The sequence below is a fragment of the Heterodontus francisci genome, chromosome 31 (assembly GCF_036365525.1).
Source record: "Heterodontus francisci isolate sHetFra1 chromosome 31, sHetFra1.hap1, whole genome shotgun sequence".
Taxonomy (NCBI): domain Eukaryota; kingdom Metazoa; phylum Chordata; class Chondrichthyes; order Heterodontiformes; family Heterodontidae; genus Heterodontus; species Heterodontus francisci.
The window spans coordinates 18,229,839-18,257,621 of record NC_090401.1 but is presented as its reverse complement, the minus strand read 5'-3'; the positions used below and the strand labels follow the sequence as shown (position 1 = coordinate 18,257,621).

The window sequence follows — 27,783 nt, the reverse complement described above, 5'->3', positions numbered from 1 at the left end:
TATTGCAGATGCTGGAAATCTGAAATAAAAACAAGAAATGCTGGAAATACTCAGCAGGTCTGGCAGCATCTGTGGAGAGAGAAGCAGAGTTAACATTTCAGGTCTGTGACCCTTCTGCAGAACGAAGTTCTGAAGAAGGATCACTGACCTGAAACGTTAACTCTGCTTCTCTCGCCACAGATGCTGCCAGACCTGCTGAGTATTTCCAGCATTTCTTGTTTTTACTTCAAAAAGATTATTTGGTCATTATAGCACTGCTGGTGGTGGGATCTTGCCATGCACAAATTAGCTATCGCATTTCTTACAACAGTGACTACACTTCCAATGTACTTCATTGTCTGTAAAGCACTTTGGGAAATCCTGAGGACATAAAAGGCACTACATAAATGCAAGTTCTTTATTTCAGAAAAATACGTACCCAAAGAAAACCCGGAGGATCTCATAGCTGCCAAAAATGGCAGGTAATAGGAGAGGTTATAAGAGTTATATGAATTGTTACTCTAAACAAAGCCTGTATTTGCACTCCATATAGTAATGAATAAAAACGGGTGGAATCCATCTGTTCTCAAAATAAAAGCTGCATTTTTTTTTTTGCTTGGTGTCCCCATCCACCAGCTCCCAACAAAAATAAATCACTGCTCCTTCGGTTCCAGATCACAAGAGCAGGGTTACCTCTGTGTAACCTCAAGAGTATGATGGAGACACAATCAACAGGGAATATAGATCCATTACTCTCAGCAGTAGAATAATCTCTCTCTCCTCCCCCAAACGAACTGGACAAATTCGTACCTGAATGTGCCACTTAGGACTTTTTTCCTCCCGTCCCTGTAGAACAGATCCAAGGCACTTGCGAGCGAGATCAAGAATTACTCAAACCCCTTTAACCAATTTCAGCTTCAATGCTACAAAATATTCCATTTATCTGAGCTCATCCTCTAAAGTCTCTGGGAAGGTGAGGAACGGGCTGATTTAGATATTGGTGTAGAAGTCCAAGAACAAACTGAAATGATAACCCCCCCACAATGGTCCAGTGCAGTATTGTAGCCACAAATACACAGGAACAGGAGGAGGCCATTCAGCTCCCCCCCCCCCCCCCACCCCAGCCTGTTCCAGCATTCAATTAGATCATGGCTGATTTGTATCTCAACTTCATTTTCCCACCTTGATTCCATCCTTTAATACCTTTGCCTAACAAAACACTACCAATCTCAGTTTTGAAACTGTCAACTGATTTCTACTCCCCTACCCCAGCCTCAAAAACTTCTTGGGAGAGTTCCAGATTTCTATCATACTTTGTGTTTAGAAGTGCTTCCTGACATCGCCCCTTAATGGCCTAGCTCCAACTGTAAGCTTATGCTCCCTTTGTTTTTGAGGTGTGCCCTTAAAATTAGAGTTAGGCTGTTTCGGGGTGATTTCAGAAAACACTTCTTCATGCAAAGACCAGGAACCTGCTACTGGCCTGCTCTGTACAGCGCAACTATTTGCTGGATCAACTTGCTGAGCTAGTAGGGAGCTCTATACATCCACCTCGACGTGGCTTGGTTACAAATGGCTCTCGGAAGCTCATTGATGTTTCTCCCCTCAGCATAGATTAAACAAGGCACTGACCCAGCCCTAAGCCCTGGATGCTTGTGGACACGTACCAGGTAGTACTTTTTGCTTTTTGGCGTGTACTCGGGATCCCAGTCCTCTTCGCGGGGTCGCTTTTGGAAAGTTGGGTTACCGGGGTTACTGCTATTGCTGGGACCAGGAAACGCTCCCCTGCCATATCCTCTTCCTCTTATTCTGAACTGCTGCATTAGCATAAAAAGGAAGGTGTAATTGGGACAGGTATTCAACTTCAATGAGTTACATTTTCAGACCTTGATGCAAAGTACAAGTGATGGAGAATGGAACGTCCACTTACTCAGCAATGCCAAGGCACGGGAGGCTCTCTCCACGCTAACAGCAAGGCACCTTGTCCCAAGACCTCCCACCCCACAAAACTGCCCCTTCACTGCCAGGAATACATTTCCACACACTAAACTCTCAATCATGGTCTTTTCTTTTGTAAAATAGATGGGAGCACCAAGCTTTAAAGCCAGGTTTCACCTTCCACCGAGAGTGAGATGGAGAGAGAGAGAGAGAGAGAGAGAGAGGGGGGGGGAGGGGGGTGGGGAGGGTAAGAGAATCAAAGGCTCAAATTGGCGAGTTCAGAATTAAACATCCCTCCCCCGAGTGTCACCTCCAAACTCTAGAGCCCTGTGTATTTCTAACCAACATCTTTGTTTAAATCAGGAGCAAAAGTCATACAAGCCAAAGGTTGGTGGTTTAAAGCTGTGGAGTGATCGACAGAAAATTCTGGATGGAAGCATCTTAATCTTGGTATGTAGACCATTGTTCTGAGGAAATCAAAATAAAATCCTGTGGCTCAGGACCCACACTGACCGAGGACCTGGATGAAGGTCAAGAGCAACGGTCTCCTTTCAAGAATACGATGTTCCTATTCAGAAGCCTCTGCAGACTCCAACTCTATCCTGCTGCACTCTAGAACAGAAGAGACCATGACTCTGTCTCAAAGACACAGGAACCAAATTATAGACACAGATCCAGTCAGTAACTTCCTAAGTACTTCAGTGCTGGGCTCAATAACTCTCAGCTAGATCACTAGCATCAAAAAAATCAATAATCTGGACAGATTGACTGACTGATGCTCAGAGTTACAAATAACATGAACCCCCACACCCGCTAAAAACCACTGTCTGGAAATCAGGGAACACAAAACGTTAAGCGAGACTGACAGCACAAAGCACCAGTTTCAGTTTCTGCTTACAAAAATTCCACGTGCTCTGCCTCGTGTTGGCGGGCCTGTGAACTCTCTCGTTCCAAGGCGAGCTTTGTTAAAGCCGGATGTGGTCTCCTCACGGCCCACCCCCTCTTCTTGTTCATCTTTACCCTCTTGTGATGGAGAGGAAGAGGAAGATGAGGAGGATGATGAGCTGGATCTTGTTCTGGCTTTCTTGCGTTTCCTGTTCAAAGAAAATTGCACAAAAATAAAGATACTGTTTGGAACAGTTACCATCTCATGCGTTGCTGGCCCCTCAAGAAGCAACATGTTGGTATGAGAGAGGCTGGCTCCAACACAAATACAGGCATCAACCACATTCAAATGCACCTATCCTCAAATGCACAAGCACCAGCTGGAATGTTGCATAGGTGCCATGTGCTTCCTCCCTCCCACACACCTTTCTGGTTGACAAGTAAGGCCTTTTTTTCCACAATCATAATACCAGACTGACAGCAGCAAGATTGAACCTCAAACCAGCACTGCCTGAAGTGAGCAGATCAGAAGACCAGCTTGGGCAGGTAAGAGTGGGGTGTCGTACAACAATTTAAGAGACAAAGAGTGCCTGTGCAGCCCAGTGTACCAATTAGTGCTTCAGAAACCTTCCGCACATCACAATGGCTGTTTGACGAGATTGGCTGGCTATTTGTTAATTTGCAATCCGAGCTACCATTTTGTGGCACCACACGACAGCCAGGAATGCCAGGTAACTTATACCTCTCATGTTGCCTCAAACACATCTTCCACTGGCAGAGAACTGGAATAATCTTTATGCTGTGGACCCATGCCCTTCGCTTCATCCATGACCTGCCCTCCAACACAAGGTCAGAGTGGGGATGTTTACTGATGATTGCAGTATTCAGTGTCATTCGCAACCGCTCAGATATTGAAGCAGTCCGTGCCTGCACGCAGCAATCCCAGACAATGTTCAGGCTTGGGCTGGTAACTAACATTCATGCCACAAAAGTGTCAGGCAATGACCACCTCCAACAACAGAACATCTAAGCATCTCCCCTTGACATTCAACAGCATTATCATCGCTGAATCCCCCATTAACATACCAGGTGGGATGGGGGGTGTCAACAGAGACCAGAAACTGAACTGGGCCAGCCACATAAATACGGTGGCTACAAGAGCAGGTCAGAGGCTAGGGATTCTGCAACAAGTAGCTCACCACCAGACTCCCCAGAACCTGTCCACCATCTACAAGGCACAGGTCAAGAGTGTAATGGAATACTCTCCATTTTCCTGGATGAGTGCAGCTCCAACACTCAGCAAGCACAACACTATCCAGTTCAAAACAGCCCCATCCACCACCTAAAAACACTCACTGCTACCACTGTGTGCCAGTAGTGGAGGAAATGTGTACCATCTACAAGATGCACTGCAGCAACTCACCACGGCTCCTTCAACAGCACCTTCCAAACCTGCGACCTCTACCGCTTGGAAGAACAAGGGCAGCAGATGCGTGGGAACACCACCACTTGAAGTTCCCCTCCAAGTCGCACACCATCCTGACTTGGAAATGTATTGCTGTTTTTTCACTGTCGGTGGGTCAAAATCCTGGAACTCCCTCCCTAACAGCACTACGGGTGCACCTACACCACATGGACTGCCGCGTTTCAAGAAGGCAACTCACCGCCACCTGCTCAACGGCAAGTAGGGATGAGCAATAAAAGCTGGCCTTGCCCGCGATGTTCACATCACAAGAATGAATTTTTTTTAAAACTAGGTAAAAAGTATAACCAGCCCCATGCGGGTCGGGAGGTGTGTAACCTCAGTATTAAGATTGTAAGTGGAACTCACTATCTGAATGCTCCCACTGGTTCATTTCCATCAGGACTGTATGCCACAAGCTTTTATAGTGCTGATTAAACCACAATCTCATTCATTCATCACCAACATTGCCATTTGGAGCCATTGCTACCTTCGTACTTGGCTGTGGGGAGGCAGCATTCTCACAGTATGTGGGGTTTTATATGGGAAATGCAAGATACTAAATCAGACCATGTATACCCGTACATCAGGGGTCACAGAAGGGAGGAATAGAAAATGGTCACAGTGTGAGGTGGTACCTCATCAGAGTACAGGGCCACTATCCCCATAAGGAAAGGCCCATTGTGTCAAGGAGAGTGGCAGCGAGCAGAGGTGGATGATCCAGCCAGACAAAGGAAATGGAACATTACCTTTGCTTTTTCGACTCCTTGTAAGCTTTGGGAATTTTTCCAGATTTTTCCTTGGATCGTTCGCGTGAATGGCTCGAATCTCTTGAATCTTTGGAACTATCTTTTTTATGTTCTCCTTCCTTGCTTTTATATTTCCTACGGTGCTCAATATCTAGGCGAAGGTCATCTGGCTCATCCCTTAATTTTCCTTCTCCCTGCTGGAAAGCATTTGATATAAGAAATACATTTAAGATGAACGGTAACTGACAGAGGCAGAAAAAGAACCAAAGGGTGTCAGAAGGTGGTGACGTGAATTCGTATTTCTATGCCTTTTTAAAAAATAATTAATTTGTACACTCTAGCTTCCAAGTCTCTCTCAGCGGTGCTGGAGTACACCGGGAAAGTGTGTATACACACAGATGATAACTGGAATTGAACAAGGCTTGCAGCGCTGCAAAAGGACATGGCCTCTACTTCACCCAAGTGGTTTCTTTAACTTCTAAACCTGACCAAAAGTACTGGCTATTTTAACAAAGGTCAACCTCCCTGTGGAATTACATGGATTACATGCACATACCTCAAAGCATAAGGGACTGAAATCAATATCACTATTCAAAAACCACAATATCCTCTGGCCCCTTCCCCCAATCTTTTATGTTCGTCAGAATTATTCCTGAGGAAACTGCAGTCAGTGTTGGCAAGGAGGTTCGACCACCCATCAAAGTGAAGGAGAGAATTCACAGAAAAAGGGACTCAGACAATGACTGAGCTCTGTGAACATGACCAGAACAGACCACATCCATCTTCCCTGTGGTGGGCCCCACACCATTCCTGCCTCGCTAAATTGGGAATAGGTCCATTTCCTTTTGGCTCCAACCAAGTCAACTTTTCCCTTGAGTTGGTGTGAAGAGGACGCTCCTTTATTTGTGTCTGACTTGTCATTTCCGCAGCTCATTACCACATTCCTGATTCTCTTCTGTTCCCCATATGGAACCCCACCAACTACCAGCCTACCCACCCTCCTCAAAATGGGTTCAGATGGCCTGTTCTGAAAAAGGGTCACTGACCTGAAACATTAACTCTGCTTTTCTTTCCACAGATGCTGCCAGACCTGCTGAGTATTTCCAGCATTTCTTTTATTTCAGATGGCCAATTGGAACAATTTAAAATTTGAAGTCACTGTACATGTTTTGTCTCCAATGTGTTGACTACCCACAATGCCAGTCAGTGAAAGACGACTGAAGTGAAGCCAATCCCTAATTTAAAAATAAGGAAGTGAATTGGAGGAACATCTTGTGACATATGAGGGTAGTAAACAGGATTTGGGAAGGAGAGGGAAGGAAATGAACATAGATAAAGAACTAGGAGTTGATGATAACCTCCATCAGATGCTTATTGTTCGAACAGGCTGCTGCTTGGTCCAATAAAAACGGACTGAAGCATTCAAATTGCAGTTGGATCAGTTTCCACTCCAGCAAATAGTGAAGGGGCATAGTTTGAAGGTTTAACTAAAAACCGTGGTCAGATCAGGATGTGGGTAGGTAGAATGGCCTCTTATCGATGCAATATCCTAATCTTGTTCCAAGAACAATACCTGGGCCCCAGGAAAAGCTAGATTGGTCACTACAGCAACTGTGCAGGATGGATGCTGACTCCAGGAATGGAGCAGATAGTATGGGAGCCAAAGCGTACCTCATCCCTGCATCTTACATGAAGTTAACATGCAGATACAGCAAGCAATCAGGAAGGCAAATGGTTTGCTAGCCTTTATTACAAGGGGGTTGAAGTGTAAGGTAAGAAAGTCTTGCTGATATTATATAGGGCTTTGGTGAGACCACACCCAGAGTACTGTGTACAGTTTTCAGCTCCTTGCCTAAGGAAGGATATACTTGCTTTGGAGTGGCTGCAACAAAGGTCCACTGGACAGATTTGCGGGATGAGGAGTGATTAAGTAGAATGGGCCTACATTGTCTGGAGTTTAGAAAAATGAGAGGTTCTCTCATTGAAACATATAAGCTTCTTAGAGAGTTTAACAGGATAGATACTGAGAGGCTGTTTCCCCTGGCTGGGGAGTCTAGAACCAGAGGACATAGTCTCAGGATTAAGGGGTCGGCCATTTAGGACTGAGACGAGGAGAAATCTATTCAGAGGGTTGTGAATCTTTGAATTCACTATTCCAGACAGCTGTAGGTGCTCAGTCATTGAATATATTCAAGATTGAGATCGACAGAATTTTGAACACTAAGGGAACCACGGGATATGGGATAAGGTGGGAAAGTAGATGTAATCGTTCAGCCATGATCTTATTGAATGGCGCAGCAGGGTCAATGGGTCGTATGGCCTATTCTACTCCTAGTTAAATTCCTATACCACTGGGGTGAAGCTTCCCTTGTAACCACAGCGAGCACCACAGGAGCATGCTAGTCTTGGACAGACAGCTCGGCTACTCGGCATGGTGATGACACCTCAGTCTTCCCAGGGTAAAATATTCTGTCAGAGTGTAGTAAACAGTGGATAACACCAATCACAGGCACTGCCCTGTTAAGCAACAACTGTCTTTTTATCCTCAGCCCATTGGATCAAACCCAAAACACAGTCAATCCCACTTCTTGAGAACAGGCCAGTAAATTTTCCTCTCAAACTGCAATTGCAGTTCTGTGCAATTGGAAAATTACACACTGACTGCAGCACAACACTGCAGTTGGGCAACAGCCAGCTTCTGGCAAAGTGTCAGAGCCAACTGAGAGAGACCAAATGTTTAAGACTCAAGGCCCTGGCCTTCTCATAAAGGCCCCCATTGTGAAAGAGCTTACTTGCTTACACACACCCAGGCAATGTTCTGACACAATTAACTAATGCAATTCCCTCAGCACATCTGGAAAACGAATTCTGGGACAAACAACTCCAGCTTGCAGGCTCTACCTAGCTCTGTATTTAGGCTGTATGCAAGTCACACTGTTAAAAATCTGGGTTTAATGTAACGTGCAGTCAGTACTTTCTCCCTTCTTCTCCCTAATGTGTTGAGTTGTATTGGGGTAATTGCACAGGTCCAACAACCCCCTGTAACCTCACCAAATGGGCATCATTGCATGCAGCTGGACTGTGAGCATCACCGGGCTACTCAACTATATATAAAGCAACTACAGGCTGAGTTTCAAAATGGGATTGCAATTACTCACTGAGCCATGATTTGGAGCATTCCAAATTATTACAGAATGTTTTAGAATTGCAGCACAGAGCATGGCAAGAGCAACAGCCAAGCAAACAGGAAGGGGAAGGACCAACAACTTACATTTATATAGTGCCATTAATGTAGCAAAAATGTTCCAAGCCGCTTAACAAGAGCAATATAAATAAAAACATTTGACACCAAGCTACATAAGGAGATATAACAACAAATGACCAGAAGCTTCATCAATCAGGTAGGTTTTAAGGAGCATCTTAAAGGAGGAAAGACAGGTAGACAGGCAGAGTTTTAGGGAGGGAATTCCAGAGCTTAGGGCCTCGGCAGCTGAAAGCACGCCGATAAATGGCGGAGAGATTAAAATCAGGTATGCTCAAGAGGCCAGAATTGGAGGAGTGCAGAGATCGGAAGGTTGTAGGGCTGGAGAAGGTTACAGGAGGGGTGAGGTCATGAAGGGATTTGAAAACAATGATGAGGATCTTGAAATTGATATAGGTCAGCAAGCACAGGGATGATGGGTGAACGGGACTTGGAGCAAGTTAAGATACGAGCAGCAGAGTTTTGGATGAGAACCAGTTTATGAAGGGTGGAAGATGGCAGGCCAGTCAGGAATAAACAGGAGAGTGGAGGAGCAGAAGTAAATGGAATTTGTTTGGTGCACTGTTATTCCACTGAGAATACTTTAATGCAAGGCATCTCAAGTAGAAGTTACAACCATTTGTGGGCACAGTCAGCCTGTGGCAACACCAGAATTGTTAAGCATGATTGACACTACTTAGAGTGCAGGGTAGACACAACAGTTCAATACCATTTTATTGTTGGGCAAATTAAGCCTACCACACCTGTGGAATAAAATTTCTATCAGCCATCACACTCCGTTGACTCCAGACATACTTTATAAACGTGTTTTTTTTTAAAATTCACCTTGTGATACAGACGAGAGCCTAATCTCCATAAACAGCAGTGATAGGGTCCAACAGACAGAACGAACCAATGAGGTGCTATATAAAGGATGCAAGCTAAATGAATTGGTCAGCTTTTGACTTAAAATATGGGCTAGTGCAGTGCAGATTTTTGCCATTAGATGTTTTCAGCACATTTAATACCATATAACTGACCACGAATGAGGGAAGGGAAAAGAGGAATGATTTTCTCCATGCTCTATACAGAATGAATTCCCAAAATCTTTTATACAAAAAGCATACCAAGAAAACCTTCCCCTCATAAAGCATGGTGAGGGCAACAGGGCAGTCCCTAACCACTGCACCAACTCTCTTACTCTGACTTACTCAATCTCCCATTTGTTGTCTGGAGATTGGGGCCTGGGTTGTTGGATTGGACTCCTAGCTCCAACTGCAGGCCCTTGATGTGGCACCAAATGCCTCACAAAATTTCTTTTAACACATACAAATAAGTGACAATGAAAATAAATTGTGCCTAAATCCTTGTAAAGTTACTTAACAAAATATATAAACAGGGTGTTGTTAGCTGACAGTTACCATTGCAAACATCCAACTTCCAAGCGGCCTAAGCTCATTATTTCACCTTCCTAATATTAAGACATCCCTCAATCAGAAATAGACACAGATAACCTAACACTATACAAGAGATGACAAGACAGAATTCTTAAAATGGCAACTACATTTAAAATTAAAATTTTCCTCAGAAAAAAATCCAAAATACTTACAGCTCAGTCAGAAAAGAAGTTTTCCTGTATCAGCCACTCGCCTTTTTTATATTTTTGCATTTTTCTAAAGTTTTTTTTCCAAAAATGTCTCCCAGTGTCTCAAGCTCACCTCAATAGGCTCTGACAGCATCTGCCATACTTTTAAGCACGTCACAGAGGTGAGGATTAATTTAATAAATTAAACACTTTTGCAGCTCAGTTTTTTAGAACAATTGTTTTGGGGGGCCTTAAAAGAAAAACACAAACTTATGATAGGAGAAACTCCAAACAAAAATAAGAAAGTCATTTGTCATTGTACAGGCATTACCCATTATTCATGCATTAAAAGCACAAACACAGCATTAGCAAATCTACAATTAAACACCAAGTTACCTTGTAGCTGCTCTCCTTCTGGCTCTTTATTTCGTCACGGAGATGCATACGTTTCTTTAGAGCACTGGGCGAAATATCAATCCGCCTTAAAAATGGAAACCACCGTCAGATTGAAGAACATTAAGAGTGCAGGGTCGTCAAAATCTGGTCGTTAACATTTGAACGGGATTGGATTAAATTTTGTGCTCAATGAGTTGAGAGGTGTTTGCGAAGGAGTAGAACATTTTGCCACTTCACGTTTCGGCATAAGCACTGAGGTCTCCCATATTAGGTGCAGCACAGCCAGATGCTGAGTAAAGCGCTGTTTAAACAACGTGCCTAAATCTCAATCGCTGTCGAGCTCTTGCCATCACCAGTGTGGCGTTTACATTTTCCACATGCGCCGTTCCCTCAGCATTTGAGCAAGATCAAATTAATCTCAAGTAAAACAGAGTTAGGGACATCTTTGTGCTGGAGGCCCATGTCCAATCGGAAGTGGATGCAGACTGTCCAAAACCCATTTCTTACTCAACCCTTGGAAGCCAACAGACAGAGAGAGACTTTAATCTGATCATTCTGGGTTGGATTCAAATCCAATCCCAGGAGTGAAAGGACAAACTTACTGTGCCACTTACTTTCCCTCCTCTTTTTAAATTAGTTAAAGCAAAATACATTTGTTCAGGCAAAACAGTAAATGCAGAAGCTGTGCTTTATATCTAGTTAACAGAACTTTTCCCCTCATCTCTCCTTTTTTACTTTTCAACCTCCCACGCCATACCTCCACTGTGGGTAGAGCAGGCAAAACCTTGCTCCTAAGCCACTGCTAATGCTTCTCTAGAACTAAACACGAATGCCCAACTATTCTTGGTACCACGCACAAGACAACCAGGCTGAGACTGGGAACTCTGTATGGGAAAATTGTGGACACTGCATCTTGAAGACCGTGGGTATTTTAAGGTGCCTCACAGCCAATAAAGCACTTTTGAAGTGGTTATAATGTAAGGGAACATGGCAGCCAATTCATGCAAAACAAGCTTTCACAAACAAATGAGATAAATTATCACATCCTTTTTGGTGATATTGGTTGAAGGATAATTGGTGGCACAGGAGAACTCCCTTGCTCTTTAAAAAGTGCTATGGGATCTTCTACAACCATCTAAGAGGACAGATGGGACGCTGGTTTAACATCTCATCAGAAATACAGGACTTCCAACTGTGCAACATTCCCTCGGTACTGCACAGGGTGTGTCACCCTATATTTTGTGCTCCAGTCTCTGGAATGAGACTTGAACCCACAACCTTTTAACTCAGAGGCAAGAGTGCTACCCACTGCACCAAGGCAGACACCACAGTGCCAACAGATAGTTCCAATACAAGATCAAAGTTTAAAACAAAAATGGTAGTAAGGTGCTTCAGCTGGCCTGGGGAGGGGTTGTTTGTGGGTATAGAAGAGAATTTACATAGATTCTACTTCCGGCTGTCCTTCAGCAACTGGCACAGAGCAGCACTGACAAAAACCAGGAAGACATCATTGCCTTGCTGCAGAAATATGTGCTGCAGTGCGGAGGACAAAAAAAACATTAAAAATGCCAAAATTCAAGAGCTACACAGAGGACTGGAGTTTCGCTGCATTGTTGTAGAGGGCAGGATAGTTTAGTGGTCAGTAATTGACAAGAGTTGACTATCAGGATTTAAACTTGCGAGCCTCTCGATGGGTGGTCTCGGCATTACATTGCTGAAGCTTACTAACTCCACTCTGGCAAAAAAAAAAGAAAAACCAGGTACCTATGAATCTCTGGGCTCTTCTGCCTGGGCACTTCCTGTTCGGCTGTTCTCCTTTGGTACATTGTAAAACGCTCGTTTAACGTGACTCCTGCTGACTTGAAGTAATGCTCTGTTGGTGCCAGAAGAAATATAGCCTATTTAGAGACTTGTGAGTGAGAGGGATCCCCATTCTCTTACAGAAAATAGAATCCATGGTAGTTAAAAATTATACGCTCAGATGCAAGTTCTCCCTGTGTCTGCGTGGGTTTCCTCCGGGTGCTCCGGTTTCCTCCCACAAGCCAAAAGACTTGCAGGTTGGTAGGTAGATTGGCCATTATAAATTGCCACTAGTGTAGGTAGGTGGTAGGGAAATGTAGGGACAGGTGGGGATGTGGTAGGAATATGGGATTAGTGTAGCATTAGTATAAATGGGTGGTTGATGGTCGGCACAGACTCGGTGGGCCGAAGGGCCTGTTTCAGTGCTGTATCTCTAAAACTAAAAACATAGTGCAGAGAACAGAAGCAAAGCTAGTCACTGACTGCAAGTCCCACAAAGCACACACCAACATCTGGTTGCACATCACCTCTGAATTTTCATGAACACCCAAATGTGTAACTTCCAAGGTGCTCAAACAGCACAAGAGGCACGGGTTCAACCCGGCAATCTCAGCCTCATCATTGTGAGGAACAGTTTTCCCAAGATCTGGGAGGTGCAGTGGGAAACCCAGTCATTTCCAAGCTGCTCCTGCACACCATCTTTGCAGGCGGCCTGAGTGCAACACTGACTTGAGTTTTCTTGAGCAGTCATCGCATTCATTCCCCTGTGCATGTGGGCAACCCAACTACTTAAAAACAAACTGCGTTACATTCACAGCAAAAAACACAGATTATTAAACAATGCTGATTAGATATATACAGCAATTGACACAGTTGCTGGCCCTCCCTGTGCACACAAGGCTGGGGTTGAAAGGAAGGGTTCATCACCTCGTTCCCTGCTCCATCTTTTCTCAAATCCTCCATCCTCTTCTCTCTCAGTTTCCACAGTTTTGATTTTAAAAAATTAAACTTCATTTGATCATTCAATCTCTTCTTGTTTCTTTTCCCCTTGTTTTTTTTCCCATCACTTTGATGGGGCCAAACTTTCAGCAGCCTTCAGCTACTTTTGCTTACAGAGCAGAGCCTGGCCAGATGGGGAAGTGTCAGACTACCACACAGCAGAGCAGAGCACAGCACGATAACACCATTCAACAGAAGAATTGCCAGCTTGTATTCCACTATGAGCCACTTCTACTCATTGGCCACAATGCAAATGGGAAGGTGGAGCAGTCCATTCAGAACCAGGGAACCACATATATATTCTCCAAGTTCAATATTCAGCTTTACTGAACCTACAAATATTGTAATTTTAATATGCGATCCATTAGTGAGAATGTCCATCAACCTCACCCAGGCAATTTAGGCTGTGAAGTTCCTTTAAATATTTAACTCCAATATTTATCACCAATATTAGCAATTTAGCCGTACTGATTAGAGCATTGAAGTGACTTCAGTTAGCAGACAATCATTGTGAAGTTACCCGCATCATTTTATCATAGATTCCATGTAAACCCATAACCAGTCGACAGGGAATGTCCTGCAAAGCTCCGAAGTGAATTAAGTTCCAGAAAAAAATCACTAGTTGGTATATGTTTATGCCACACATCACTTCATCGCCATTCAGTCACATCTATACACAAACAGCAGGAAAAAATTAGACACATTTTAACCAATGAGATCAGATTTCTGCATGCTGCCAATATCCTTTGGGGCAAAAAAATCCCCCCCAAAACACACTGCAGACGCTAGAAATCTGAAACAAACACAAATGGCTGGGAACACTCAGCAAGTCAGGCAGCCTCTGTAAAGAAATGAAACTGCTGCTGTTTCAGGCACAGAACTGTTCAGATGGATGGCTGTGTTTGAAACTTCAGCATTTACCTTTCTGTACAGATGCTGCCTAACTTTCTGAATGTTTACATAATTTTCTTCCCTTGTGGCATTTGGCAGCACACTGGCTATTTTCAGTTATTGAACAATAGAACTAAAAAATGTGGAACACATTAAGCCTGGATCAGAAATTATATATAATGGAGAGAGGCCACAGGGATTCACAGTGTTTCTAGGTAATAGGAATGAACAGAAAAGCTGGTTTCATTGACACTGAATGTGATGGGGTTTAGTTCATCAGGATTCTACAGGGGTCATAAACATTAATAAATCCAATACGGAATTCAGGAGAAACTTTGTGACTCAGAGTGGTTAACACTGTGGAAATCACTACCACAAGGAATAGTTGAGGCAAATAGCATAGATACATTTTTGGGCAGCACAGTGGTTAGCACCGCAGCCTCACAGCTCCAGTGACCCGGGTTCAATTCTGGGTACTGCCTATACGGAATTTGCAAGTTCTCCCTGTGACCGCATGGGTTTCTGCCGGGTGCTCCGGTTTCCTCCCACAGCCAAAGACTTGCAGGTTGATAGGCAAATTGGCCATTGTAAATTACCCCTAATGTAGGTAGGTGGTAGGAGAATGTTGGGGATGTGGGGAATATGGGATTAATGTAGGATTAGTTCGGCACAGATTCGGTGGGCTGAAGGGCCTGTTTCAGTGCTGTATCTCTCTATGACATGTAAGGGGGAACTAGATAAACATATGAAGGAGAAAGGAATAGAAAGTTATGCTGATAGGGATGGATGAAATAGGGCAGGAGAAGGCAAACGTGAAGCATAAACACCAGCACAGACCAGTTGGGCTGAAATCCTGTTTCTGTGTTGCAAATTCTAATATACTTAGCAGATTTACTCTAGTCTTTTCTCTGATTAGTTCCACCAACTGTGTCCCCAGGTCATTCAATATTAGGAGAGCTAAGCTAACAAACAAACATTAATACCTGATTCACGCATTACATTCATGAAAGCTAGGCTGTAAACAGAGCAGCTGTGAAGCTGTTTCAGCCACTAGCAAGGTCAGATAAAGGTCACTTAATGGCATTCTTTTGATGATGTCACAGGTGACATCAGATGATGACACAATAGTCCCATCCACAACTGACATTGCAACGAGGCCCAAGAAAAATAATGAACAGGTTTCTTTTACCCAAACCAAAAAACAAGTTCAAACATACCTCACCGAAAGGGTTAAAATGGAGCAACCTTTAAAAAATATATTCATGAAAAAAAAACAAGCTGTAACTGTTACTACCTCACCTTTCACATGGTGAACCAGAGTCACAATGTGCTGAGCAAATAACTCTGAAGGGCTACGTCGAGACTGGGCCATTTGAATATGCTGGAAGATGGAACGGAACTCCTGATCTTTTTTGGGTTTGTGAACAAGGTCACGACAGAGGCGTCGCTCATGGGTCAGGACGTTGGCAGAGCTGGAAGAAAAGCACAAAGAGCTCTTCATTAAAGAAAGCCACTCCAAGGCAAGACTCAGCAATGTTCTTTCCCACGTATCAATGCATTACAGACTTCAGTATTGCTGGTGCCTCACTCATCATGTCATCCCCATTTCTTTGTGGAACTCTGTTCACCATGGTGCACCATCAATGACACAAAGCCAAGCCAACTGACTTTGCAACATTTAGGTGAGTGCAAATGCTGATTTATTTAAACATATGTTCTAGTTTTCTGTCAATTCTGGAGAGGGAAGAACAATTTTTTTCAAAAAAAAAGGGCCCAGTGACCTTTGCTGGAAAGTGCACGTGTGGACATGCTTTGATGAGATGCCTTCACACTCCAAAAAAATCTCGCCAGCTAGGATCACGCACGAAGTGCAGGAATTAGGTAAGATACTGTAAGTCTATCAGTCACCAAACTCAAGCAGGAAAAGGATGGCTAAAATTTCAAAGAACAAGTGATAGGTATATGAATACATGCTGAGGACCCATGTAGTATGACCAATATTCCATTTACATTCTATTAAATTACATAAATTTCAACTACAAATTACACAGAGCTGAGAATACAGAGTTGTTTCAAGAACACAGTCTATATTCCAACAAAATATCAGTATTCGTGCCATCTCTAAATAAGGAACCTACTTAATGGGGATGGCATCATTTGCAGGCTGCCACATGTTGGGGTTGAGTCATGCTGTACCAGGATGCGGCAGGCTGTGTTTGCAATGGTAATTCCCCCAAGAAGAGTATGTCATCTCCGCGAAGTCATCATGTGGCAGCTGCAAAGTGAAGGCTTCGCAACTGGTCATGTGGAGGGGTATGCAATGAAATGAGTTGGCAGGTTACAGCAGCACCACGTAGACTAGCTCGACACCGTCACTGCAAAGGCTTGGCAGTTCAACTGGATATGTATCTGAGAGGTAGTGGGGGTTGGGAATGGGATGGCGGGGAAAGAATGCCTAGAAATCGGGTTAAGGAGAAAAAATAAAAACAAACCAGACACTGGGCTCAAACCCTACCATAAGACCTTTTCTGAATGCCAAGTTCAACTTAGGACAGTGCAGTGATGCACTAATGGGCTATGTTACAGAGGGGTAAGACCACAGCTTCCATCACCCACTCAAGTTACTGATCTCAGCTGCCTGGCAGCAGACAGAAGTAACTCGATGGGACTTCACGATCAAGGCCACTGCTATGTGCCTCTTGTCCACTGAAGGGCACATTTTTGAGCAACGGGCACTCTTGGTCACAGTTAAACAGCTTGGCAAGTTTTGATTAGGAAGGAACCCCTGGGGGAGAATAGAGGGCAACACGTTCTGAAAAAGCAAAAGCAACATCTTGCTGAATCAGCAGTTGGCCTCAGCACTACCTGAACTCAGAATGCCTTCTATATGTCTAATTCACTTCAGTGTTTTGGCAGGGGAGAAAGGTGAAATCATCTGATTTTGCTAGAGAATCAGCCACGGGACATCTGGGAAAACTAGTCTTTGACAAAACAAACATGAAGCACTCAATTCAATTCTTACCCAAGAACGTCATCACCAAATTGCAAGGAATCCATTTTCAACGTCACCTCCGTGGGACGATGAGGTGGTTTGAGCACAGGGGGGCTCTCCTCTTGAGCAGTCACACCTTCCTGCTCTTTATCATCAGAGCTTTTCCTCGGGGGAGGAGGGCTTTCTGCTCGGCCTGCCTTATACTTTGATGCTTTCACGGGTGACACCTCCCGGTATCTGCTCCCGTCTACTTTCTTTGTTAGAAATCGCTCCTCTTTTTTAAATCTCTCGGGCATTAATTCCTCCTCCTCCTCCACATCCTCCACCTCTCTGAACTTCTCCTTGGAGATGGAGATGTGCTTAAAGAAATTGATCTCTTCCCGTTTGCGTGGCCTATCATTGTCATCGTCATCTTCCTCCTCCTCATCCTCCTCGTCATACCTCTCCTGAGTTTTACTTGCAATTAATTTGCTCCTGTACTTGAGCTCATCCTCGTATCCGTATTCCTTTTGGTTCTTGGCTAGGTAGTCCTTGTCGTGCTCCTCTACCTCCTCTTCATCGTAGCCAAATTTGTGACGCAGCTCTGCTTTTGAGATTTTTTCAAACTCCTCGGCAACTCCCCCCTTGAATCGCTTTGGGGATTGGCTGCTACGGTTCCCTTTCTCTGGGATGTTTTTCACATGGAATTCCGTTTTCACCACACTGCAAGCAGAAAGCTCATCGTAAGCACTGGCCTGGTCTCTCCCTTTCTCTTTTTCTAAATCTGTTTCTTTCTGCTCCTTGTCTCTTCCATTCACCCTATCCTGCATTAACACTTTAGCTTTCTGCTCCTCTGTAAACCTGTGGTTCAACAAAAAAACAAAAACACACACAGAAAAGAAAAGAAAAGAAAAGAATTGCAAGGCTTAACACAATCAGGGGTCTGTGCTTAAACAAACAGGATCTTATAGTAAAGGTCCATCTCAAAGTCTTGTTTCTTCCAAAGGCTGAACCTGGGACTCAAATGGGAAGTCCATTCAGGTATTTTCGAATTGAGAAACTTAGGTGAAAGGCCAAAGCCCAAATTGCAAGACAACAAGGTTGAAAAGAGCAAGGAAATGATGTAGTCATTAGGCCGCAAAAAGCTTGGATTTTACAAGGGAGAAAGGAATGACAGGAAGAAGAAAAGACTGAGGGATGTAAAGAGTTCCACAGTTTGAGATCGTGAGCTAGACTAGAAAAGTGCATGCGATAAGTTTTAACTTGTCAGATTTTCCATGTTCAATTACAGAAAGAATCATAAAAATTTACTGCACAGAAGGAGGCCATTCGACCCATTATGTTCGCGCGGCCGATAATTAGCCATCCAGTTTAATCCCACTTTCCAGCTCTTGGTCTGTAGTCTTGTAGGTTACAGCACTTCAAGTACAGTTTAGTTTAGTTTAGAGATACAGCACTGAAACAGGCCCTTCGGCCCACCGAGTCTGTGCCGACCATCAACCACCCATTTTATACTAATCCTACACTAATCCCATATTCCTACCACGTCCCCACCTGTCCCTATATTTCCCTACCACCTACCTACATTAGGGGCAATTTATAATGGCCAATTTACCTACCAACCTGCAAGTCTTTTGGCTGTGGGAGGAAACTGGAGCACCCGGAGAAAACCCACGCAGACACAGGGAGAACTTGCAAACTCCACACAGGCAGTACCCAGAATTGAACCCGGGTCGCTGGAGCTGTGAGGCTGCGGAGCTAACCACTGCGCCACTGTGCCGCCCACATCCAACTACTTTTGAAATGTTATGAGGGTTTCTGCCTCCACCACCCTTTGAGGCAGTGAGATCCCACTACCCTCTGGGTGAAAAACTTCCCCTTCAAATTCCTTCTAATCCTATCCTAAATCTATATCCCCTAGTTATGGACCCCTCAACTAAGGGAAATAGGGCTTTCTATCCACTATATCTAGTCCCCTAATAATTTTATACACTTCAATTAGGTCTCCCCTCAGCCTCCTCTGTTCCAAAGAAAACAACCCTAGACTATCCAATCTTACCTCATAACTAAAATTCTCCAGTCCAGGCAACATCCTCATAAATCTCGTCTGTACCCTCTCTAGTGCAATCATGTCTTTCTTATAATGCGGTGACCAGAACTGCACACAGTACTCCAGCTGTGATCTAACTAGTGTGTTTTTTTTTGTTTTGTTTTTTATTAACAGTTCCAGCATAACCTCTCAGCTCTTACATTCTATGCCTTAGCTAATAAATGAAGTATCTTGTATGCCTTCTTGACCACCTTATGTACCTGTCCAGCCACCTTCAGGGATCTGCAAGTATACACTCCAAAGCGCCTCTGTTCTTCTACACTTCTCAGTATCCTACCATTTATTGTGTGTTCCCTTGCCTGGTGAGCCTTCCCAAATGCTTTACCTCACACTTCTCCAGACTGAACTCCATTTGCCACTGTCCCACCCACCTGATCGATATCTTTCTGCAGTTTACAGCTTTTTTCTTCATTATAAACTACACGGCCAATTTTCGTACCGTCTGCAAAATTCTTAATCATACCCCCTACATTCAAGCCCAAATCAATGATATATACCACACAATGCAAGGGACCTAGTTCAGAGCCCAAAGGAACCTCACTGGAAACAGCCTTCCAGTCACAAAAACACCCATCAACCATTACCCTTTGCTTTCTGCCTCTGAGCCAATTTTGGATCCCACTTGCCTTGAATCCCATGGGCTCCTACTTTCCTGACAAGTCTGCCATGTGAGACCTAATCAAAAGTCTTGCTAAAATCGCAAAATGCAAATGTAACTCCTTTATTCAAAAAGGGATGGAGACAGAAAGCAGGAAACTACAATGCAGTTAGCTTAACATCTGTCTTAGGGAAAATGTTAGGGCTATTAAAGACGTTATAGCAGGGCACTTAGAAAAATTTAAGGTAATCAGGCAGAGTCAATACGGTTTTGTGAAAGGGAAATCACATTTGACCAATTTATTGGAGTTCTCTGAAGTAGTAACATGTGCTGCGGATAAAGGGGAACCGTGGATATACTGTACTTAGATTTCCAGAAGGCCTAAGATACCAAATCAAAAGTTATTGCAGAAAATAAAAACTCATGGTGTAAGGGGTAACATAATGGCATGGATAGAAGATTGGCTAGCTCAATAGAAAGTAGGCATAAATGGGTCATTTTCTGGTTGGCAAGATGTAACAAGTGGTGTGCCACAGGGATCAGTGCTGGGGCCTCAACTTTTTACAATTTATATAAATGACTTGGATGAAGGGACCAAAGGTATGTTTGCTAAATTTACTGATGACACAAAGATAGGTAGGAAAGTAACTTGTGAAGAGGACATAAGGAGGCCACAAAAGGATATAGATAGGTTAAGTGAGTGGGCAAAGATCTGGCAAATGGAGTATAATGTGGGAAAATGTCAACTTGTCCATTTTGGCAGGAAGAACAAAAAAGCACATTATCTAAATGGTGAGAGATTGCAGAGCTCTGAGATGCAGAGGAATATGGGTGTCCTAGTGCATGAATCGTATGCAGGCTCAGTAAGTAATTAGGAAAGCTAATAGAATGTTATCATTTATTGCGTGGAGAATTAAATACAAACATAGGGAGGTTATGCTTCAGTTATACAGGGCATTGGTGAGACCACATCTGGAGTACGGTGTACAATACTTGTCTCCTTATTTAAGGAAGCATGTAAATGCATTGGAAGCAGTTCAGAGAAGGTTTCCTAGATTAATACCTGGAATGAGCGGGTTGTCTTATGAGGAAAGGTTAGACAGGCTAGGCTTGTATCTGTTGGAGTTTAAAAAAGAGTAAGAGGTGACTTGATTGAAACATATAAGATCCTGAAGGGTCTTGACAGGGTGGATGTGGAAAGGATGTATCCCCTTGGGAGAGAATCTAGAACTAGGGGCCACTATTTAAAAATAAGGGGTCGTCCTTTTAAGACAGGGATGAGAATTTTTTTCTCAGAGGGTCGTGCGTCTTTGGAACTCTTCCTCAAAAGGCAGTGGAAGCAGAGTCTTTAAATATTTTTAAGGCAGAGGTAGATAGATTCTTGATAAGCAAGGGGGTAGGCAGGAATGTGGAGTTGAGGTTACAATCAGATCAGCCATGATCTTATTGAATGGAGAAGCAGGCTCGAGGGGCCGAGTGGCCTATTCCTGCTCCTAATTCATACGTTCATATCCATTTGGACGACGTCAAATGCACTACCCTCACTGGCTTTCCTCGTTAACTCCTCAAAAAAAATTCAATCAAGTTAGTCAGACATGACCTTCCCTTAACAAATCTGTGCTGATTGTCTCTGATTAATCTGTGTCTTTCCAAATGACCATTCATCCTGTCCCTCAGAAATTTTCCCCAATAGCTTTCCCACCACCAGAAGTTAGGCTGACTACCAAGGAGTCCAATGAGCTCCTGCAGTGAAGCATGTGCTGTCCTGAATTCTACTAGCTGGGCAACAATATAGGACTTAAGAAGTTACAGATTAGCACCGCATCCTTTTGTGAGCTTACTGGAATGGCACTATCCAATAGCTAGAACAAGGGATCTCTCCATGCACCATTCCCAGCCACTGACAATGGCTGTAAAACTCATTTATTGACAGCTCTTGATCCCTTTAAGCAAGCAAGCTTCCCGCAACCGAGTGGGCTCCAGATGTAGGGGCTCCTGCCCTTCCTCTGGATTTGGTCCATAAAGTCGAGAGGGAGGTGCAGGTGCTTGGCAAGTCTGTCTCTCCAAATCCCGCCCAGGCTATGCAGCTAAAAAGACAAATGGAAAGGACACTTCATCCTTACTCTTACCAGTGAAGGGACCAACAAAGGAGGAAGCAGTTTATGTGTTATAAGCTCAGCTCAAATGGCATAAGGGTAAGGCGCCATAAGTTGCCTCCAATGATGGGATGGATCATCGTATTGTTCTGGTCAGTCACCACCTGCCTCAAGCTGAGCAGCCCCCCGCCAATAAGGTACTGAACCGCCAATGTCTTCCTTCCTCTATGGGCGTGTGAGGATTAGGGACCCTATCCTGAGAAGCAGATGGTAAATGGCTACCCAAGAACCAATAGGCCAAGATTCTCCTAAGTGCAAGGGACAATGTATGTGGCACTTGTGGCAGACTTGGCCTTTCCACAATTGGCCTTGTTCATGCATCAAAAGAAGTGATGATCTCATCTGACCTCACCAAAGTTTTGAGGCTGCATTCCCATCATCTCTTGCAGATGGAAGGATGCCAGTCACCATCACCAAAACTCCTTTGTACATGATTCCACAGAAGGAAACAGGGGAGTAAAGCTGAGGGGTAAATTTCTCCATTAAACATTGCATATTTTGCAGTAGAGCAAAAACTTCTGAGACGGTCTGCAACTTGGAGGAAATTCCAACCAAACATGCCACCAGCATGTTTATTAGCTAACTGAAAGAGCATTCCAGAATCAGTCTCATCAAAAACGCTGGCCCACATATAATTACATTTGTTTTTCAAAAGAGTCTTCATGGGTTTTAGGTAGAAAGGGTGGCTAGGAAGGCATATGGAATACTTTCTTTTATTGGCAGAGGTATAGAAGAATCCAAAAGGGATGTAATGCTGGAACTGTATAAAACGCTGGTTAGGCCACATCTTATATTTATATTTAGATACAGCACTGCAACAGGCCCTTCGGCCCGAGTCTGTGCCAACCAACAACCACCCATTTATACTAATCCTACTTTAATCCCATATTCCTTACCACATCCCAACCATTCTCCTACCACCTACATACACTAGGGGCAATTTACAATGGCCAATTTACCTATCAATCTGCAAGTCTTTGGCTGTGGGAGGAAACCAGAGCACCCGGCGGAAACCCACGCAGTCACAGGGATAACTTGCAAACTCTGCACAGGCAGTACCCAGAACTGGGGTCGCTGTAGCCGTGAGGCTGCAGTGCTAACCACTGTGCCACTGTATTGCGTACAGTTCTGATCACCACATTACAGGAATGACATAACTGCTCTGGAGAGAGTAGAGGAGATTTACAAGAATGTTGTCAAGGCGTGAAAGTTGCAGCTATGAGGAAAAATTGGATTGGCTAGGGTTGTTTTCCTTAGAATAGAGGAGGCTGAGGGGTGACTTAATTGAGGTGTACAAAATTATGAGGGGCCTAGATAGAGTAGACAGGAAGGGCCCATTCCATCTCGCAAAGGTGTCAATTACCAGGGGGAACAGATTTAAAGTGATTGGTAGGATTAAAGGGGACATGAGGAAAGACTTTTTCACCCAGAGGGTGGTGGGTGTCTGGAATTCACTGCCTAGTTCGGTGGTGGAAGCAGAAACCCTCATTCTTTTCAAAGGTACCTGGACCTGTACCTGAAGTGCTGTAACCTGCAAGGCTACGGACGAGGTGCTGGAAGTGGGATTAGTTTGGGCGGCTAATGTTTACGGCTGGCGCAGACATGATGGACTGAATGGCCTCCTTCTGTGCTGCAATTTTCCTATGGTCTTAAAATTATCAGCCAGAACATCCATGGAGCCACCAATCCCAGCCATGCCATCATGGAGAGAGACCAAATTGAGCCGAGAGAGAAAGCATGTAGCTAAAGGGCCCCACATGTAATAGTTCAGTGAATGAAGCTTTATAATTCATGCCCTATTCTTCGTCCACCTCATCCTTGGAGCATTAGAGGTAAACCCACACAGCCTATTGTCAAGTCTCTGCAGGTGCCAACTGTAATAACTGTCCAACACTGCCTGCCCCACTGCAGAAAAAGCTGGAGCTTCTTTGGGTGGCCTCCTCACTCAACCCAGCTCAGATGCAAAGTTTGACGAGCTTATGTCACTAAGAGTGTGCAGTCACAGCAGCACACATTTTTTTTTAAAATGTAGTCTACGTTTTATTTGAGGTCACTAACCTGGTCAGATTCTGAGGCACTCCTTTACTTAACAGTCACCCACCCTTTCACATGCACAGAAATTTTAAATCCAAAGGTGCAATGCATTGAAGAGAGAGCGATGAGAAACAGCCTGTTTGAAACCTCCTTGCCAAGCTAACTGAATCTCAAAGTGAGAAGAAAAATTAAACCCAGATTAAATTGGAAGAGCGTTTCCTTCAGGACATTCCGACAAACACCTGACTGATCACACCTGTTCAAACTCAAATCATCCCACCCTGACCCAGAGTTACATTGAGCTTTTGGGCAGGCATCATATAACACTAAATACTTGGCTAACTAGCTGGTCGGATTGTGCCTGTGCGCGGCAGGAAATCTCACACACGATCTGTAGACGCTGCCACACGAGACTCGAAGCTTCACCGCTGGAATAGCCAGTATATCCATCCGCTACTTGATTCCATAGGCAGTCTGGAATTTTCAATAACTTTTGAAAGAAAGCCCTTCACACAGGGCTGGCTACTTCCAGGTAAATAAAAAAAAACGAAAAAAAAATCAAGAATTCAATACTGACCTTCTCGGAACATACCTCTTTAGATATGAAGAGATAGTCGGGACCGGCTGCTCCGCAAACAAGCCTGACATTCCTGGCCGCGATTCCTCTTTCTGTGCATTGCCCTGTGCCAGACTCGCCAATGGTGGGCTGTGGTTGGCTGGGGCTTGACGTGGCACGGTACGAATTGTAGAACTGAGCGACGGGGGGCTCTGGTGAGAAGCGTTCGGTCTGGTTGGGCTGCGACCCTGTGGGCTCATCTGCGTAGGGCTCCCATGGGGTGAAGCATGGCGGGCCGCGCCAGACAGCGAGGGGCTCTGCTGGCTTGGGCTGGAATGCAACGCCGGGCTGGTCTTCAGCACCACTGTAGAACGCGGGGCCGGGCTGGGACGCTTGGGGCTAGTGTCGTACGCAGTCAGGCCTTTCCACGAATCACTGCGCTTGGGGGCCAGGCCACTAGGGGCTTCAGAGCCACCGGGGCCGACATGCCCATCCTCAGGTGACCGTTTTTGCAGGTCTTCTATTTCCTGGGCAGGGGGCTTAGAGGCAGCCGCCTCTTTCTGGAACGATTTGGTCTTCTTACTCCTTCGCTTAGGGGAGGCTGAACGGCTGCGGTGTGGTGAGGAGCGAGATCTGGAGGACGATGACCTTCCTGACCTGCTGGACGATGACTTGTCGGTGTACCTGGAGCGGCTCCTGGACCTTGGCGACGCTGACCTTCGCTTGGGCGAGCGCGAGCGGGATCGGCCCCGTCGCGGGCTGTAGGTCGAGCGGTAGTTGTGCCAGTTGGGCCGGTAATTGCCGTAATGGTTGTAATTGGCATAGTTGCCATAACCCCCGCGGTTATTCCAGTTACCCCTCGGATAATAGCCCCGCCCTCGGCGCTGGATGAAGGGTCGCCTGTAGCCCCGGTGCCCTCGAAACTCCCGGGGCTGATACTCCCTTGGGTAGTTCCGTTCCCGGTTATGCGTCGGAGAATAGGACCTGGAGCGAGACCTGGGGCTGAAAAATAAACACAAGCAGAATTTAAAAATCAGATCAGAATGGGTTAAAGTGTCATATCAATGATATACAGATTTTATATTGGGGTGTTGGATACAAGTTCCATCACAGTCGTTCATTTATCATGTTACAGATGACTAGTGCAATAACATGTTCCATTTCATAGCACCTTGAATGTAGTAAAGCACTGCAAGGCAATTCACAGGAGCATTATCAAAGGCACAGGGGGAAGCAATTGGACAGATGACTAACCAGTTGATCAAAGAGGTAGATGTTAAGGAGTGACTTAGAGGAGGGAGGGAGGAATGAGGAGGGGGAGGGAGGAAGGGTGGAGGGGTTTAGGGATGGAATTCTAGATTTTAGGGACTGGACATCTAAAGGCACAGCCACTAATGGTGGAGCTATGAAAACCAGGGATAAACCAGGTTGTGAGAATTTGAGGAATGCAGAGATCTTAGCGGGCTGTAGGATGCTACAGAGATACTTAGTGATTTTTGCTTTCTCCTCCTTGTTAGCAATGATATTTGATTGACTAAGAGTTTTGGGAGAGGAAATTTTCAGTACTGCCCCCCACGCTGGAGTTTTTAATCTGTTTCTTTACCTCTCACAGGTGGTTATGTGATTGCAAGTGGGAAGGGGAGTGCATATATTGTGACATAAAAAGAAGAAGGGGGAAGTTCTCCTGGTGTCCTGGTCAACATCCCTCCCTCAAACAGAAGTTTAAAAAAATATTTGTTCATTGGATGTCGGCGTCGCTGGCTATGCCAGCATTTATTGCCCATCCCTAATTGCCCATGAGAAGGTGGTGGGTGAGCTGCCTTCTTGAACTGCAGCAGTCCTTGAGGTGTAGGTACACCCACAATGCTGTTCGGGAGTTCTAGGATTTTGACTCAGCGACACTGAAGGAACGGTGATATAGTTCCAAGTCAGGATGGTGTGCGGCTTGGAGGGGAACTTGCAGGTGATGGTGTTCCCATGCATCTGCTGCGGTTGTCCTTCTAGATGGTGGAGGCCATGGGCTTGGAAGATGCTGTTGAAGGAGCCTTGGTGAGTTGCTGCGTGCATCTTGTAGATGGTACACACTGCTACCACTCTGCATCAGTGGTGGAGGGTGTGAATGTTGAAGATGATGGATGGGGTGCCAATCAAGCTGGCTGCTTTGTCCTGAGTGGTGTCAAGCTGCACTCATCCAGGCAAGTAGAGAATATTCCATCACACTCCTGAATTGTACCTTGTACATGATGGACAGTCATTGGGGACACAGGAGGCAAGTTACTCACTGCAGAATTCCTAGCCTCTGACATGCCCTTGTAGCCACAGCATTTATGTTGCTGGAGATGGGAAATTTCCCTTTCTTCTCCTTGCAGACGGGCCATTTTAAAAACATCGCACTGCCAGTTTCACAGCTGACAGCTGCTGATGTAGAAACGCACCTCCCAACATATTCAGGGTTTCCCGGCAGACTTTAAAAAAAAATGTTGGAAAACACCGAATCCGTCCAAAGTTGGGAAGTGCTTTTCCGCTTCAGCAGTTGTGAAACTGACAGTGCAATGTTTTTAAACAAACTGACCAACCATACAGCGACTGTGCCAAGCGCTCCCAATCGGGGGGAGGAAAAGGAGATGGGGGGGGGGGGGGGGGAGGGAGAAAGGGGGGGTTCAGGACGGCGAGGCAGAGGGAGGGCGAGAGAGAGAGTGGGGCAGAGAGAGAGAGTGGGCAGAGAGAGAGAGTGGGGCAGAGAGAGAGTGGGGCAGAGAGAGAGAGTGGGGCAGAGAGAGAGAGTGGGGCAGAGAGAGAGAGTGGGGCAGAGAGAGAGAGTGGGGCAGAGAGAGAGAGTGGGGCAGAGAGAGAGAGTGGGGCAGAGAGAGAGAGTGGGGCAGAGAGAGAGAGTGGGGCAGAGAGAGAGAGTGGGGCAGAGAGAGAGAGTGGGGCAGAGAGAGAGAGTGGGGCAGAGAGAGAGAGTGGGGCAGAGAGAGAGAGTGGGGCAGAGAGAGAGAGTGGGGCAGAGAGAGAGAGTGGGGCAGAGAGAGAGAGTGGGGCAGAGAGAGAGAGTGGGGCAGAGAGAGAGAGTGGGGCAGAGAGAGAGAGTGGGGCAGAGAGAGAGAGTGGGGCAGAGAGAGAGAGTGGGGCAGAGAGAGAGAGTGGGGCAGAGAGAGAGAGTGGGGCAGAGAGAGAGAGTGGGGCAGAGAGAGAGAGTGGGGCAGAGAGAGAGAGTGGGGCAGAGAGAGAGAGTGGGGCAGAGAGAGAGAGTGGGGCAGAGAGAGAGAGTGGGGCAGAGAGAGAGAGTGGGGCAGAGAGAGAGAGTGGGCAGAGAGAGAGAGTGGGGCAGAGAGAGAGAGTGGGGCAGAGAGAGAGAGAGTGGGGCAGAGAGAGAGAGTGGGGCAGAGAGAGAGAGTGGGGCAGAGAGAGAGAGTGGGGCAGAGAGAGAGAGTGA

At 45.2% G+C, this 27,783-nt stretch overlaps 1 protein-coding gene across 5 annotated transcripts in view; it reads right to left on the bottom strand.

Moving 5' to 3' along the window:
- Positions 1 to 27,783, bottom strand: part of LOC137347080 (thyroid hormone receptor-associated protein 3-like) — a 189,306-nt gene that overhangs the window by 3,485 nt on the left and 158,038 nt on the right. For 3 of the 5 annotated variants that reach the window (XM_068011125.1, XM_068011127.1, XM_068011126.1), the window contains 8 exons: positions 24,369 to 25,349; positions 16,945 to 17,616; positions 15,222 to 15,394; positions 11,997 to 12,105; positions 10,233 to 10,317; positions 5,011 to 5,207; positions 2,813 to 3,008; positions 1,644 to 1,793 (listed from right to left, as the gene is read on the bottom strand). In XM_068011125.1, the coding sequence (XP_067867226.1) occupies positions 1,644 to 1,793; positions 2,813 to 3,008; positions 5,011 to 5,207; positions 10,233 to 10,317; positions 11,997 to 12,105; positions 15,222 to 15,394; positions 16,945 to 17,616; positions 24,369 to 25,349 (2,563 nt within the window). The remainder of the gene's footprint in view (positions 1 to 1,643; positions 1,794 to 2,812; positions 3,009 to 5,010; positions 5,208 to 10,232; positions 10,318 to 11,996; positions 12,106 to 15,221; positions 15,395 to 16,944; positions 17,617 to 24,368; positions 25,350 to 27,783) is intronic. The other 2 variants (XM_068011128.1, XM_068011129.1) reach the window with 2 other exon arrangements.